Source organism: Apteryx rowi, unplaced genomic scaffold (genome assembly GCF_003343035.1).
Source record: "Apteryx rowi isolate R43461 unplaced genomic scaffold, aptRow1 scaffold_33, whole genome shotgun sequence".
NCBI lineage: Eukaryota > Metazoa > Chordata > Aves > Apterygiformes > Apterygidae > Apteryx > Apteryx rowi.
In genome coordinates, this window is record NW_020449752.1 from 2,976,259 (window position 1) to 2,991,099 (window position 14,841).

At 48.6% G+C, this 14,841-nt stretch overlaps 1 protein-coding gene across 1 annotated transcript; it reads right to left on the reverse strand.

Annotated features, from left to right (window-relative positions):
* Positions 1-2,848: 2,848 nt before the first annotated feature.
* Positions 2,849-5,918, reverse strand: LOC112968954 (transmembrane protein 45B-like). The gene is made up of 5 exons (XM_026071750.1): positions 5,718-5,918; positions 5,202-5,414; positions 4,155-4,339; positions 3,293-3,438; positions 2,849-2,975 (listed from the first exon to the last, which is right to left on the reverse strand). Exons 1-5 carry the CDS (start codon positions 5,902-5,904, stop codon positions 2,849-2,851), a joined length of 858 nt encoding a protein of 285 aa, XP_025927535.1. The 5' UTR covers positions 5,905-5,918.
* Positions 5,919-14,841: the final 8,923 nt, after the last annotated feature.

The following is a 14,841-nucleotide window of genomic DNA, read 5'->3' on the forward strand; positions in this document are numbered from 1 at the left end:
ATAGACAGGAAACAACCATAAAATGCAGGCAAGCGTTACCTTAGTTCCCAGTTTGTGGGGTACCATTTAGTTAAACATTAACAGGTTGCTAATGTGCAGATCAGCCAGGAGAGGTGACTTCTTTTTCTGGCCAAGGTACTTCCAGGAGTAGATCGTGACCCACCAGAAGCCACAGACCATGAAAATTGACCTGCGAATGACACGTCCTGGCAAAGACCTGCTAACCGCAGCCTCCCTGGGGTCCTGAGGCTGAAAGCACAAAAAGGCTGTAAGAACTCCACAAGGAATTAAACTTTTTTTTTTTCCTTCCATAAAATGATAATAATACATCAGCAGAAAGCCTCTTTAACAAGCAGTCCTAGAGAATAAATCCTGAGTCTTGAAGACAGGCTCAGAAAGAGAACACCCTCGTGCTCTAGCTTTATACTCATAGTCTGTGATCCTAAGTTTATTAGGACACACAGTCAAGATGATCAGCAAGTCCTTGCTCTGAATGCATTTGTTCAAGGAAAGGAGAAAYAAACATGCCCATCAAAAAAGACCTAGATTTTAAACAGCAAAAACCTCAGTAAGAGAAGGATTTAGCGTTACCTAGATAATAATAAGGGAGGAGAAGAAAAAGGAAAAAAAAAGAAAAAGAAAAAAAAGTAACATTAGCTGATCAAAAGGTAAAGAGGTTTTTTAGCTGCTTTTCAAGGAAAGCGTAGCATATAGGGTTATAACCTACGTCTTAAGCTTCCCACTAATGGCAGCTAGTCTATAACAGGTTGACCAGAAGACCCTGCTTCTAGCCCCCAGAGGATTATTAATAACCAGAGCACATCATCTCCACACAACACATTGGATACTCTTGCTCTTGCACAGAAGACCCACATCATCACTAGTTAAAGACGATCCTCCCCACCAGATTTCCCAGAGGAATCACTGCTTACAAGTCAGAGCTGGTGGGAAGGGAGCGTCCCTAGCCAGACTCAGCGTTTGTAAGGTACTGCCAGCTCGGACACACAGCCGCCCCTCGGGCCCCTGCCTGTCCTAACCGTGTCTTTGGGACTGCAAAACAAAATCCCCCACTCTTTAACCTGCCAGCCACAGACTCCCATCAGCCCAGCCCAAGGAGGACACCAAGGAGGCAATAACAGCATCAAACACCAGAGCTCAAAATGCTACACTCGCCTTCATTTCCGTGCTCCTCCCGACCCTTTCTCGGCTAGAACAACAGCCGTCAGCACAAAACGTGGGTCTTCTGCCACCCCTGCTCCAAGGGGAGAACATCTGAAGCGCTCACCCTACCTGGGACCTCTTGTGGGGCTGGGAAGGGCGACCTCTTGGATCCAAGGCAAGTTTTTCTTTCCTCCCAGAATTTGCTTGGGTTTTTGGAGTTGTGCAGACCGGCTGTGAAGTGTTTAGACTAAGCTGCCTCTGAGTGCATTAGGGGAGAAGTAGAGCAGAGGTATTAAAAGATAATAATCGAGCTGTTCTTGCTCCCTGTTCGCCTAGCCCTGCCCTTGGCCAGGCACAAAGCACAAGCATCTTGAAAGGCCTCCACTTTCTTGATGAACTCGCTGTTCTTCTGCTGATTCTTTTTAATGACATCTTCTAAAGCAGGCTTTGATCTTGATGGCAAGAAGCATCTCCCTACACTATTCAGCTGCAAAACAAATGAAAGAACTAAATGAAGCACCAAGGGAAAAAAAAACCTACAGACACCAAGTGCAGAGGAAACACCAAAAACTGAAAGGTTTTGTTTCCGTCTCTGCTCTGGAAGTGGCCAACTTTGGGGAGGGAATAAATTTGTCAGTTGAAAAGAGAAGCTGTACTAGAGCCGAGTTTGCTCCACAGTCCAGTTCTCAGAGACTTACCAGAAGCGTTTGTGTATGTACRCCCAACCCAGGTCTACTGAAGCTGTCACCTTGCTTCAAGGGTCTCTCTCTGAATTCACATTAGGGCTGGCAGAGCCACAACACAGAGTAAAGCAAAGTAACTTACTGGATGTTTGCCTCCACTCTGAGCCTTGCCAGGCAAACACCCCATCTCCCAGGCACACCAAAAGCGACTGTCTGCCTCACGTTCCCGGTTCATTCACCCAGCCGCTGAGCACAAACACGCAGGAGAGCGGCTACTTCCCGCTGCTAACAAGCAAAACCTCCCATCCTTTCCACCCTGCTAGAAACACAGTCTGTTTCTCCAGGCAGGTTTGGTCACATTAAGTCACACAGAGTGATCCCTCTAATATTTCATTCACTCCTACATCCCCAAACAGTTTTGAGACCAGGCATCACCTTCCCCCCATTTTCTGTCTTAAGACATCATACTCAAAATCAATCAAGATGGTTCATTAAAGTACTTTATTGGTGATCACATATACTCTGCGCACTTTAAGCTTTGTGCAACCCCCTCTCCATTTACACCAGCATGAGTGACAGCTACGAGAAGCTTGCTTTGAGGGCTAGTTCATAAGGCAGCTTGGCTCTCGTCTGCAGAAGCAGAAAGGAAGGCTCCGCTGTGTTCGGAAACAGCCGAATCAGCCATGCCAGTCAGAGTCCGGGGCAAGCTGGTTGTGCTGTTCACAGCCTGCTCTGCACGGCACAGAAAATTAAAAACTGTCTCTCCAAGGAGCCTGCTTGGCACATGCTACCCTCAAATGGACGCAAGGGAGCTTGCGGGAAGGGGAAGAGTCCTTACGCGTCAGTGCTGTGCCCGCTGTTCTTTCTGGGTCCTGCCTCCCACTTCTGATGCTCCGTTTATCAAGTGTCAGCTTCATTTAACAAGACAAATTAAAAGCCTCATCCTAAGAGCTTTAAAACAACAGGAAGAAGTTTCCACTGGAGCAGGGACACCTGCCGCGGCCTCACTTGTCGTCCGAGCYGCTCTCCGGCAGCAGGGCGCCGCTGGAGCTCTTGCCTTTGCGGATGCACATCCCACAGTCCAGCTCAACATCTATGTCCCCAAATTTCAGCTGGCAGGATTCATTGCAGCTGCAGGAGAGACGGGAACACCATTCAGGTAACTGGGCGCTGATGCTTCTGGTCCCAGTCACCAGGCTCACCCCCAGGCTGCTTGGGAACCCTACTGAGGAGCACCTGCTACTCCCTAGACAGCAGCCTTCCCCATCACATCCATCTAAGCCCTGGACCAGCCTGTGCTCTCTGCGGACATGGAACTGGTCACATTGAYCTACCATAGGCTGGATGCTAGATTTCCCACGGTAGCATTGAGTCTAGCTAGTGCTCTTGCCCATCACAGCTCACGCATGCTACCAGGAACAGCCAGGGGCCCTTCTCCCACCACATACCAGCGAGAGACGGCGGAGTTGGCTGCCATGACTGCAAGAGCACCGGCGTAGTGCCAGCAGAAGCACATGGTGAGGAACATGAAATTGCCACGGTCAGTCTGATCCCAACCTGGTCCTCCCCATGGAGGGGACAGCACAAATCCAATCTGGTCATAGGAGGAAGAGATATTAGGCACAAGCATACGTTTGGCTTTATCATAGTCATCTTCACTTTTCCTCCCCTTTTTTTTACCACTTTGGACCAGCAGTTGCAGCCAGCTGTGGACCAGAGGCAAAACAATCTCAAGTGACGCCCAGATCACTGCCCTCAGCCCCCCCAAGCACATTTATCTCCCCAAACTGTCAAGGACACAGGGGTATCTCAGGAGGACAGGGATGCTCTGCAGACAAGTCCCTCACTCTTAGGGCTTGCAGTACAGCACAGCATCCAACCCAAACACTACATTGCAAGGTTATGGGTTTCTTTGTCCTTCTCCCCAAATCCAAAACACAGGTTCTGAGCTGGGTGATTATGCAAGAGGACTTAAACTATTTACATGTCCAGATGTTTCCAGTTACTTAGAGCAAAGAAAGGAAAATGTTGGACCTAATGAAAAAATTTATAGCCATGATTGTCCTCTCCCACCTTTGTGGCTTCTAATTTCCATTTAGCGTGTAGCCTTGTCCGCATTGCATACGTTATGCACTCATATCTCCACAATCACAGCTCTGACATTAAGCCTTGTTTCCTGCTCATACATACTAAAATATTCCAGCTAACCTACAATTTTAACTCCATAAGACATTCCTTAAAGGTCACAGCAGCACCCCTCTTCTGTTCCCCAGCCCACTGCTCAGACGGGAGCACTGCATATGCACTGACCTGCCAGAACCAAGAGCCCTGAAGGAGGAAGGAGCTGGTCCTGAAGAACTCCAGGACGAAGTGATCTCGGATGAACACTTCCAGGAGTGCGCAGAGGGCTCCAGCAAAGATGACTATGGACAGCAGGGAGTGGAGGTGATGATCCAGCGCAGCATCACTGTAGTCATGGGAACAGAAAAGCAAGCCTGCCAAAATTCACACTGAGTTAGAAAAAGGATACTCAGGGATTTTCTTTTTTCTTTTTTTAAACCTGAGTTTTGAGACTATGCCCCAGCTCTTGCTGTGACCTGCYGAATGGGAAGAGCATCAGAGTTCCTCCCTGTGTGCATCTGCCGAAGGGTGGGGGATACATTTTTTGTGAGCGCGCACTTCCAAAGAGAGCCAGCTGCTTGTCACCCAAAGATGCACAAGTCCTAAGGACACAAAGAACATCCATCCATGGCTGGGTTCGCATTGAACATTTGGAGAGAAACAGAGAATGGAGGCACTTCAGTGAACAGCCAGTGCCATCTCGTGGCTGCACACCCTACAGCCCTCATCCTGGCAGTCAGCGCACCTGCCCCTCTCCTAGCCTCGAAGGTTGCGTCTCCTTTTCCAGGTCCCAAGACAGTCTGGGTCATCTTTTTGGCCGCTGCACACATGGGATCCTACCAGTACTTCCTTAACCCCACCCTTGGTTTTTCTCCAGCACAGGGTGGCAGAACTGTCCCTACACAATGCCCAAGCCAGGATAAAAACAAGCCAATGCAGAGTTAARCAATAAAGCTCATAACAAAGACATGAAATCACGAGGTTTCCATCTTAGCAAGATTAATCTTCCAACTGAGCTGAGACTTGCACAGTTTGAATCCAGCTTTAACTGGACATCAGGAAAAAAAATACATATATATTTAGGTGGGCTCAACCACAAAACTGGAGTTGTTGTTCCAAACACCACAACAGTGTATCCTTCAAATGACGAGTCAGAACTGCATGTTACCGTGTCTCTAAAGACTCTCAAGGACCCCAGCATTTCCTATACGCTCCCAGGTAACATATATTACTCACCTTCAATAAGCAGAGCTATGGACAGCRAGAGACGATCTAACCCAACAGGCAGCTTGAGTGGGGAATGCGAGACAACTTCCACAATGCCAGAGAGGAGGAAGAACAGGTACACGGTTGTGTAGTGCCAGTGAGTTAGATCTGTCCAGCTGTGCGTCTTAGGACTGTACAGCAGCAGATGGGGACCAGCAGGAACAAATTGCTCGGCCAGGATCCCTAGGCAAGAGGGGCAGAAAGGTCACGCTTTTCCTTTTATACAAAGGGAGAAAAGGGCAGGCTTGCGGGCAAAAGTTTCTTGGAGAAGGGGAAGTTGGAGGGGCATTTGTCCAGCATCATCCAGAGGAATTGTAGCAAACCGCCCCTGCACCAAGCACGCTGCCAGCACGCCTGCGGGCTKCCCCAGACCCGACACAGCCATTTCCCACCACAAGCAGCCCCTGGAGAGAGAGCAGCTGCAGGGTGGTACTGCTGTCTTGCTAGTGCTGGTAGGTGTTGGGGCAGAGACTCACCAGCCCTTACCTGCGAGAGCAAAGAAAGCTTTGACTGYCCCTTCGAGGACTTCCAGGCGCTGGACACCATGGCTTGGCTGATTCTCAGCATTCGCTTTCCGTCTGAGATACTTCAGAGGGTATTTCACAGACCACCAGAGACCAAAAATGAGGAAGAAGGTGCCCCGGAGGGCATTGCCATTGAAACTTGATGGCATCAGGCTCACTTGCTGCTCACTACGCCTGAAAGAACAAACAGTGCCTGGAGATTATCCCCGCAGGAGAGCTTTCAGGCCCCTCAGTCGCGAGGTTTCTCCAGGGAGCCACATCCCAACAGACCCCAGCAGATACTAGCTCTGTCATCCGCTGCAGCAGGGTAATACCAGAGATGTGAGGTCACCAGGGAGAAGCTGCTGCTGGATAAGTAGCGCGAGAGCATTGGACCCTGACAACATACAATCACCAGGACTTCCGCTGGGCCAGAGAAAACGCGTTGGCATTCGAGAAATCATGGSAGCCACGAGTTTTTAGAAGAGTAACTATCTCAAATTTGTTGCTAGTAAAGAGCAAAGTCCTTTCAAACTAGATAATTAACATGGTGTGAATCCAGCCAGAGCACTCAGCAACCCCAGCTAGCCAAGGCTTGCTAGGCCTTACAGGCTGCCAAGCAAGAGGAATTAATAAGGTAGCCAGGCAGCTTGTTTGGCAGAAGTGCCCCCGGGGGCAAGAGTGCAAGATTCGCTGCATGCGCATGGAGGAGAGCATAGCAGCTTTCCATAACTAGCTTTGTGCTTATTCCATATGACCTTCACATCACACACGAGCAGTGATCTGTCACAAGGGAAAGAAATTTCATCTGCAGAYGCAAGGAGCTCAAAGCCTAGAGGTAAAAAAATTGCTTTTGTGCTAAGTCAGACCGATGCCACTAGACAGCAAGTAATAGAAAAGGAAGGAGCGGTGTACGGCAGTGTGACTGCTGCTGCGTGGAAAGTTATAACCTGCAAAGGATTTAAGCACATACTCAGGATGTCGAAAAAAATTCAAGAAAGAGCAGCAAGCACAGAAACGAACAAGCAACCGGAGCAGTTAGCAGGGTGGGCTTTTGATGTTACCTTGGGATAGTCTTCTTYCCTCTGGCAAGGCCTTTCTGCTTGCCCTTTGCATACCTCTGTCTCTAGAGAAGGGCTCACCCTCCTCCTACTGCGCAGCCCTTCTGTTCCTTTTCCACAACTTTGATTTACAGAGAAGAAAGCATTACTCATCCCCGGAAAAGCTACCACACCAAGTCCAGCTTACATCAGGAGTCCCTTGCATCACAAATCACATCCTTACTGTGTTTATAAATACCAAAGGAAATTGCTGAGGCCGGACGAACAACTCCAGCACGTTCTCCAAGTCCTCCCACACTAGAAAGTAATTAGCACTGCAAAATTAGGGTAGGATGCGGTGTGGCAAGTGCCTCAGGTAAGGGAGAGCTTTGCAAGACTTCCCTGGTCGGGGCTGGACTGCAGCGCAGGAGCTGGTTGACTTGGCTCAGGCTTTCCCAGCTCAGCTCTGCTGGCACAAGAAGTGCAGCGTCTGGATTTGGAGGCTGTTGTCATCCGTTGCCTCCAGGACGCAGGTAATCTGGGCGAGACTGAAGACTATTTACACTGAGTAAATGATTCTTCTCAGGAGGGAAGTCTATTCAACAGCCTTTCAGGGGGACGAGAAATGCCCTGTCCCAGGGGTTTGTTCGGGAATCGGTTATGGCTTTCTGCTGTATTTTGGATGTCTACATTAGCACGAGGTGACTCATGCCCCAGAAGAGCCCATGTCTTTGCTGATTACAACCTGGACGCCTTGTCCAGGACAAACATCCCCATTCCTCAGATGTCCACCTGCTAAAGCAACTAAAAATAAACACTACTGAAGTACATTTAACACTGTACAGTTGTGCGATATATAACCAAATTTGACCATTGTCTTCCAGGGACTTAAGCGCAAGGACAACAGCCTGAAGCTGGAGTCAGGAGTTTAACCTGATCAAGATACATAACAGGAATGTTTATTTTACATACTTAATTGGAGAAGAGGAGTAGGAGAGCAGGAAGTGGCCTCCCAGGGCCCAAGCATTGGAAATGAGAACCAGCACGTTCCACTCGCAGCTCAAGAGGCTGCTCTGAACACCGCCAGCAGCCACCTTTAACCTAAGGATCCATCACCCCTATGCTCACCGCATGTCCTGCCTTTGTCTTGGTTATCAGCAACCCCCAAATCACTCCATCTCAGAGCTGTCCCTAGGATCTCTTATCCTGACCATCTCTTCCCCCAGTATAATCGCTTCACTCTACACTGTAGGGAACCCTGTGGCTTTATAACCTTTCGGCAGCCCAATTCTGCAAGACTTTAGACAGTTCTCACACAACCCCCTTGCTTCCCACTGCCAGGATTGTGGMTCTTCAGCTTCCCTCAGGGTCTGCTCTCTGCTGCAGCAAAGGGGAAGTAAGCAATGGAAGCCAAGAGATTTACACAGCGATTACAAAACCATAAGCTGTATATTTAGCTCTTTGTGGCCTTTTTTTTTTGCTGCGCTCATGCCTAGAGCATATTCTGGGGCATCTTGGATTCAACAGAGATGCCCCGAACTCGCCCTTTGGTCAAGCAGAAGCTTTGCTCTAGCCCACTTGAGAAATGGCTTCTTTTAAGAAACAGCCACCATTTTGCAGAGAAACTAGACATGTTTCCAAGCAACAGTCCACTTGCACAGCCCTCACATCGGAGGCACAGCAAAACAAACCCCCGCATGTCCCCATGGCCCCTCAACCAGTCCTCCAAGGCTGAACCTGATGCATCTCACCCGCTGGCTTTTCCTAGTTCCGGCGGTTGAGTACATGCTCACATAAAAGCCGATTAAGCTCCGAGTGAGCTGCAGCCCTGGAACAGACTGCGGTTGAGGAGAGTCGCTTTGGTTATTTATTTTTTACTGTGAGCTAGCTGGTCTGTCAGAGGACTTGAAATATGGCCCCAGTCAGAAGTTATTACCTGAGCTGCCCTTCTCTCTCCGCTGCTTCCAGGCTACAATGCTTTTGCTTAATAGTCATAAGGCAACTGCCTTCTCCCCCTACAGCCCGTTGCACTGACTAGTGACAGCCACGCCGTGCTCCCAGCTGCTCAGCTCCAGCTTTCTGAGAAGGGACACGTTTCTGCCTCATTTCCAGCGTCTCCCCTGCTTTCCCTGAGCCATCACCACTCCATCACCCATCCAGCGGAACCGCACAACCACAGATTTCTGTTCAAACTGAACAGCCCTTCTGCCTGGCCAGGGGGAAGGATTTGGTATGCCCCCACGCAAAGGTTTGTTCCCACCGACACAGGGCAGAAGGGAGCTCACAGACACATGGGTATCTCCCACGAACACCCACGGGTGCTCTGATCAGCTGGGCATCACCACAGGGCAGCAGGGGTCCAGGACAGCCAGCTGCTGTTCCTGTCCACCTGCCAAAAAGCTGGTCAGACGGAATGCACAAGGCAGGTTCAGGACCTGGCAGCAGACTTTGGAGAGTCTTCACCCAAATATCTCTTCCTGGATCCTCCTCTGCCCTCATGGGGTAGCTAACAAGGCGAATCTCTCTTGCACACACAGTCCTCACCCAACAGCAGATGACCAAACCCACCTGCCCCCTGTTCTCCAAGAAACCCTTGGCCATCACAAAGCTCCAAAACCTGATAGCCCCCAAAAGGAGGGTTAAAAACAGAGCCACAGAAACCCAGATGCTGCCTGCAATTGCGAGGAGGCTGTCTTCAGCAGGGCCGCTTCAATCCATGTAATCACAAGCCATCATTAAAGAAAACCTCCGTTTCTCAGAGGTCAGTTCTCCCCCTCAGCCCTGCCTCTGCCCTTGCTCAGGAAGCCACATCTGGCCCATGCAGATGCTCACCAATGTTTTTCTCTCTATGGGGAAAGAAAGGCAGAAGAGGGATTTACCTGCAACTTGTCCCACTCCAGATGTGAGCAGCAAGGACCAGTTATTACTCAGAAGTGGCAGATAAAGGGAGAAGCGGCGCGGGGAGGTGTCTCTCAGACAGGATGTTTAGAGCCGAACATCCTGCAGGCCAGTTCAAAGCCCTCTGAGTCAACTGCCTTTCACAACCAGGGCACCTYGTGTCTGCTATTAAAAAAGGCTCCCAGTGTTTGCCACAAAATCAGGAAGAGCAACCAATTCCCGTTCCCATGGTAACCACATCTATTCAGTTATTAAGTTATTTTTTGGATGACTGGGAAAAGATCCAAGAAAACACAAGGCTACAGCATCCTCTGGCCTGGCTGGGCTCTGTTGGAGGGGCTGAAGTCTCTGACCCCAACCATCACTGATACAACGACCCTTTTACAGAGCCCTGGTCTTGTAAAAGGTGCTTGTATGCAGGAGTTTCAGGGCTGGGGGGTTCCCAAACCAGAGCAGAGCCCTTGTGATATCCATCTCCCAGCCCATGGCAGCCAAGAGCAGGAGGAGGAAGAGAAGGAGGATGGCCTCCTTTCCCTTGAAGATGATTTGGCACTATCTCTGCATTATGGGTTTGCGTTATCTCTGCATGGTTGGTGGCAAGCAACAGTGGGAAGCGGGAAGAAAAGCCAGAGGACCATGCTGCTGCTGTGGCCCCAGCACGTATGGGGCTGAGCACTTGCAAAAGCAAAGCAGGCAGCTCCTGTAACCTAAGGGGAGCCCATAGGGCAAGAAAGCATAGGGGCTTCCACAGACACACATAGTATCACCCAAACTAACACCTCAGGATTTGCAGAGCAGCTACCTTGTCCAGCACAAGCAGCACAACAGCCTCAAAACTGAAGCACAAAGAAACACAGCAGTTTTCCTAAGCTCCCAGAGCAGCGCTTCCTTGCAGAAAGCCCCCAAAACAATACAGCAAATAAAGCCTACCTGAACTGTGCAGCACCAGCCAGCGTCACCTTCAGAAAAAGAGCAACAGCACCATCAGCAACCCCTTTGCAGGTCAATTTGCTCTTCTACAAGCACTGGACAAATACACACTGCTGATGAACACCCCATGCTACAAAACCATTTTCCCAAAAGACAGCTTTACACAAACCCACTACACAAACAGGGCAAGTCAAGACTTTCGGGGAAGCAGCAAGAGGAGGAAGAGGGGAGGAAACGAGGACCAGCTGAAAAGCATCTGCTCCCAGGCTGGAGGTGCTTTTCTCTGCAGAGTTAAAGGGCCGGCAATGAGTAAAGCATGCAGAGAAAGGTTTCTGTGAAATGATGACTGCCGTTAAAGCATGTGCCTGTCTGTTGCAAGACAGAAAGTGAGAAAAGTTGTAAATGTAAGAAATGGTGAGAGAAAGAGGGGGTTCTACTCTTTTAAACTATTCCTACAATAAAAATGGGGGTGAAATTGTGACCAGTGCTTGGGAACAGTGGCCTGACAGTCGCGTACCTGGAAGGCTGGTGGCAAAACCCCCAAAATCACGGAGTGGGTCAATCACACCGTCGCTGTGCTAAAACCACCACTGGCATGAATGAATGCCACTCTATTGAACGGCACTTATGGTTCCTTAGCTGCAAACTGTCGCTGCGTGGGAGAGTATTATGGGATAACATCATTACACGCCTGCTCTCCTCTTGGTCCCTGGGAGAGCCGGCGGGGGGGGATCTGTTGCCCGACCCGCTCCAGCCGCTCTAATGTTCTCCAGCTAAATGCCGAATCGCATCTGATTTCTTCTTTTTTTTTCTCTGCTGTAACTGCAACATCCTCTCCCTGAAGGTTCATCAGCAGCCTTGGTGCTAATGAAAAAATGCGATAATGTTTGCCTACTTCCTGGGGGTGGTGGGAGGCTCAATCTAATTAAAGGTTTGCCAGCAGCTTGAGYTCTGCAGATGGATGGTTGTTAGGGAAGTGCAAAGTATTATTATGACGATTACTAACATGGGCTTTCACAAACAGGCGACAGAGGAGGTGAAACAGGTGGTATAAGCATAGGCAGGGCTTGTTCTGCTTCCTACACTATCATTTCAGCCTTACATAAATGTGCCCGTGAACAACGGCAGTGGCAGATCCTATCGCTAGGCGAAAACATGAAATGAGTGGTTGACGGACGGTCTGTGCCAGAGCCTTTGATGAAGGGCTTGGCTTTTGAGCAGGAGGAAGAGGAGGGTGCCAAGGTATTTGGCTGCTTTTGGGGCTCTTGTTTGGGTTCTTCTGCAAGGCCRCAGAGGTGAGTCAGCCTCCCCGGGGTTAGTTATCACCTTCAGGACAAACGCCGTCTCCTTCCTGCCTTAGATGAGAGGGTTACTTGTTCCAGGAGCGTCAACAGCCCCCAYGCTAGAGCGACACCGGCCAAAATCATCTGGCTGGTGTTGCACGAGACAAAACCACACCGGCCCCAAGGCATCACCCAATGCACCACGGTCCTTCAAAGCTGGCTCACCTTRTAAGCAAGCCATGGGCACGTACAGTAGTATGTTCTGTGCTTGGAAGGCTTAGCATGAAGTTTCAAGATATTGGCTGATAATTTAATTTATACTGTGAGAAACCTGGTTCATGCCCACCAGATGATTCTAAGGTTGTGCCAAACACAATACTCTTTTTAGGACTGTCTTGGTGTGTCTATGGCGTAAGAAATGAATGTGAGGACGTCTTGTGGCTTCACCTGGTTGATGTAACTCACTTTCTAATCGGCGGCCTCTGGACCCCTTACCATGCTCCGGCAATTAGCAACCTTCCCGTCCTTRCTTTAGTGCTTAAGCTGTTTTACAAACTTCTTTTAGCTGAAATGAAAATACGGAAATTTTCATCTCAAACCTGGTTCCTCAAAAAGTGACCCTCACCCGTATTTTCTTTTCACTTAGTTGTAGGCTGTATCTCTGCTTTGCTGACCTTCATACCTGGGGAAAGAAATGTGCTCCAAAGGAGGAAAGCAAATTAGCAAGCATTATACTGACAGTCCTAAGATGTTTGCAGGACAAGGGAGTTAATGAGGCAGACAGGAAGCTATTCCAAGCTGTAGGTGCTGCAGAGGGGAAAAGTGTTTTGTGGCCACACGGTGACAAGGGATAAAGAAAAYGCTGGAGGAGATCTTGGAGTGAAAGGAGACTGCAGTTCGATTAACAGCAGTCAATCTAACCTTGAAGAATTAAACAAGCCCCTTCTCACCTTCACACTCAACTGCAACRTGTGTTTTTAAAAAAAACAAGGTCAGCCTTAATCTGTATCCCCTCAGATGGAAACAGCTTTTGACTCTCTTGGACAAAAAGGAGGAGGGTGTTTGCAAGGTGATTGCAACCTTTGCCAGCCTTGAGCACATTCCTGCGTGTTCAGCACCAGCTTTCTCACCGGGTGCTGCCCTCATGTGGCTGTTTCCTGGGAATGGTGATGTTTGTTCTACAAATGACCAGAAATAATTCATAGCACCATGCAAGGCCTTTCTGCTGTTCAATTAAGCCTGTTTCTCGTCCTGGAGGAACTGAGGTAACTCAGTTTGTCACCTTCAAATAAGGTTTTCTTTGTGCATCAAGAGGCAACAGTCTGCAAAATGCTCACCCCAGCTGCTGTGTTAGCGTAACAGCAAGAAGAATCATGCGGTTTAGAAAAAATCCAATTGCACTCTTGGCAGAGCAAGGATCTGTAAAATTCTTGTTGTATTCCTCAGTCACAATTCATGAGACTTAATTGCATGGCATTTATGAGATGGATTTACAGAGATGTATCGCTCTGCTTTTTAATTCTCTTTGCACCAAGCCTGTTTGCACCTCCTGATATGCAGCACCACAAAATAAATCTGCTCAGTGGTGGAAAGAGGAAATAGAAATACAGGAAAGCTGGCACTCGAGGAAARCTAGTTAGTCTTTATAGCACTGTTAATCAGCAATAACGTTCAGACTGTAAGCCCCTCAGCCTTCATCAGGCTCTTTGCACAAGTAGAAAGGGTGTTAAAATACCAGCTTTGCCTTCCCGGTGTGCGAGCRTACAGTCACAAATACTTGGCCCTGCTGGCAAACTGCTGCTTTACTGTCAAGTCATGAACATAAGCACAAAATCTGCTTCATCCTCCCCACGGCACAGCTAGCAAGRAGATTAATAGCTGCCAAACATCCTTTCCGCCCAAGGATTTGAGATCGGAACAGCTGCAGTTCGGTTTGTGCTGGGATTTTTTATATATTTTTCTTTCATTCCTATAGTCACTACTGGAACATTTTCCTCCTATCTGGGAAGTGATGTGTCCAGTCTCTCTTTGCAACTATTTGTCTGGTAAGGGCAGGCTAAGAACAAACATAATGTGGTCAGCACATTTTTCTAGTGCCCTGGGCAGCATTAACTTTTCTTTGCAGCTTTTCTTGTAAGAGGCCACAGGAATGATGCTGGCTGTACTAAGTCGAGTGATTCTGCTTCGGCTCATAAAAAGAAGGAAACTGCCTATTGCATTTAACTTCCCCAGCTTGGGGTTTATTTTCAATAGCAGACTGCGACGCTTTATGAATTCCTGCTGCTTAGTCACACATCTTACAGACCTTTAGGCTCTCCAGGTCTGAGGACTGGCTTTGTCCAAGCTATCATTACACACCACATAATTTATCATGCTTAAACTTAAGGATATCAACTCAATGAGGATTTTTATTTCACATTTCTTGTCTCTTTTAGCCTTAAGTTAACATAAATTACAAAAAAGCCCTTTAGTTCCAAGCTTTGGTATCAAATTTRTGTTGTGCAGGATCAGACTTGGACATTGCAAATTTGATGTAACCTAGCATTGAATGTGCTTTCGCTCCTCCTCCGCGGGAGGCTCCCTTGGTGCTGAGGTGTCAGAGTACCCGACCACAGCCTGGAGGCTGCTCTGACTTCAATCACTGCAGGTCAAACCAGGGGTGCTTCGGAAATTCAGCTGGCCCAAGGGTGCCGTCTGTCACTATGGAAACACACGTGGGAACCCGCAAAGCAAAGTCATCTTGCAATGCTGAATTTCTGCACTGAATTTTGTTGCTAAAAATCATTGCAAAYGGTGCTTGTTGCAGACGTGTGCTGGCACAAGCAGAGGGCAGCTACCATCCACGCACCTCAACGGTGGCACCTTTCTTGGTTGTTCTAAAATATAAATATTTAATTCGATTTTTCTTTTAGAAAGCTGATTCTTTAACTATTTGGAAAAGGAGGCTGCACCCTCT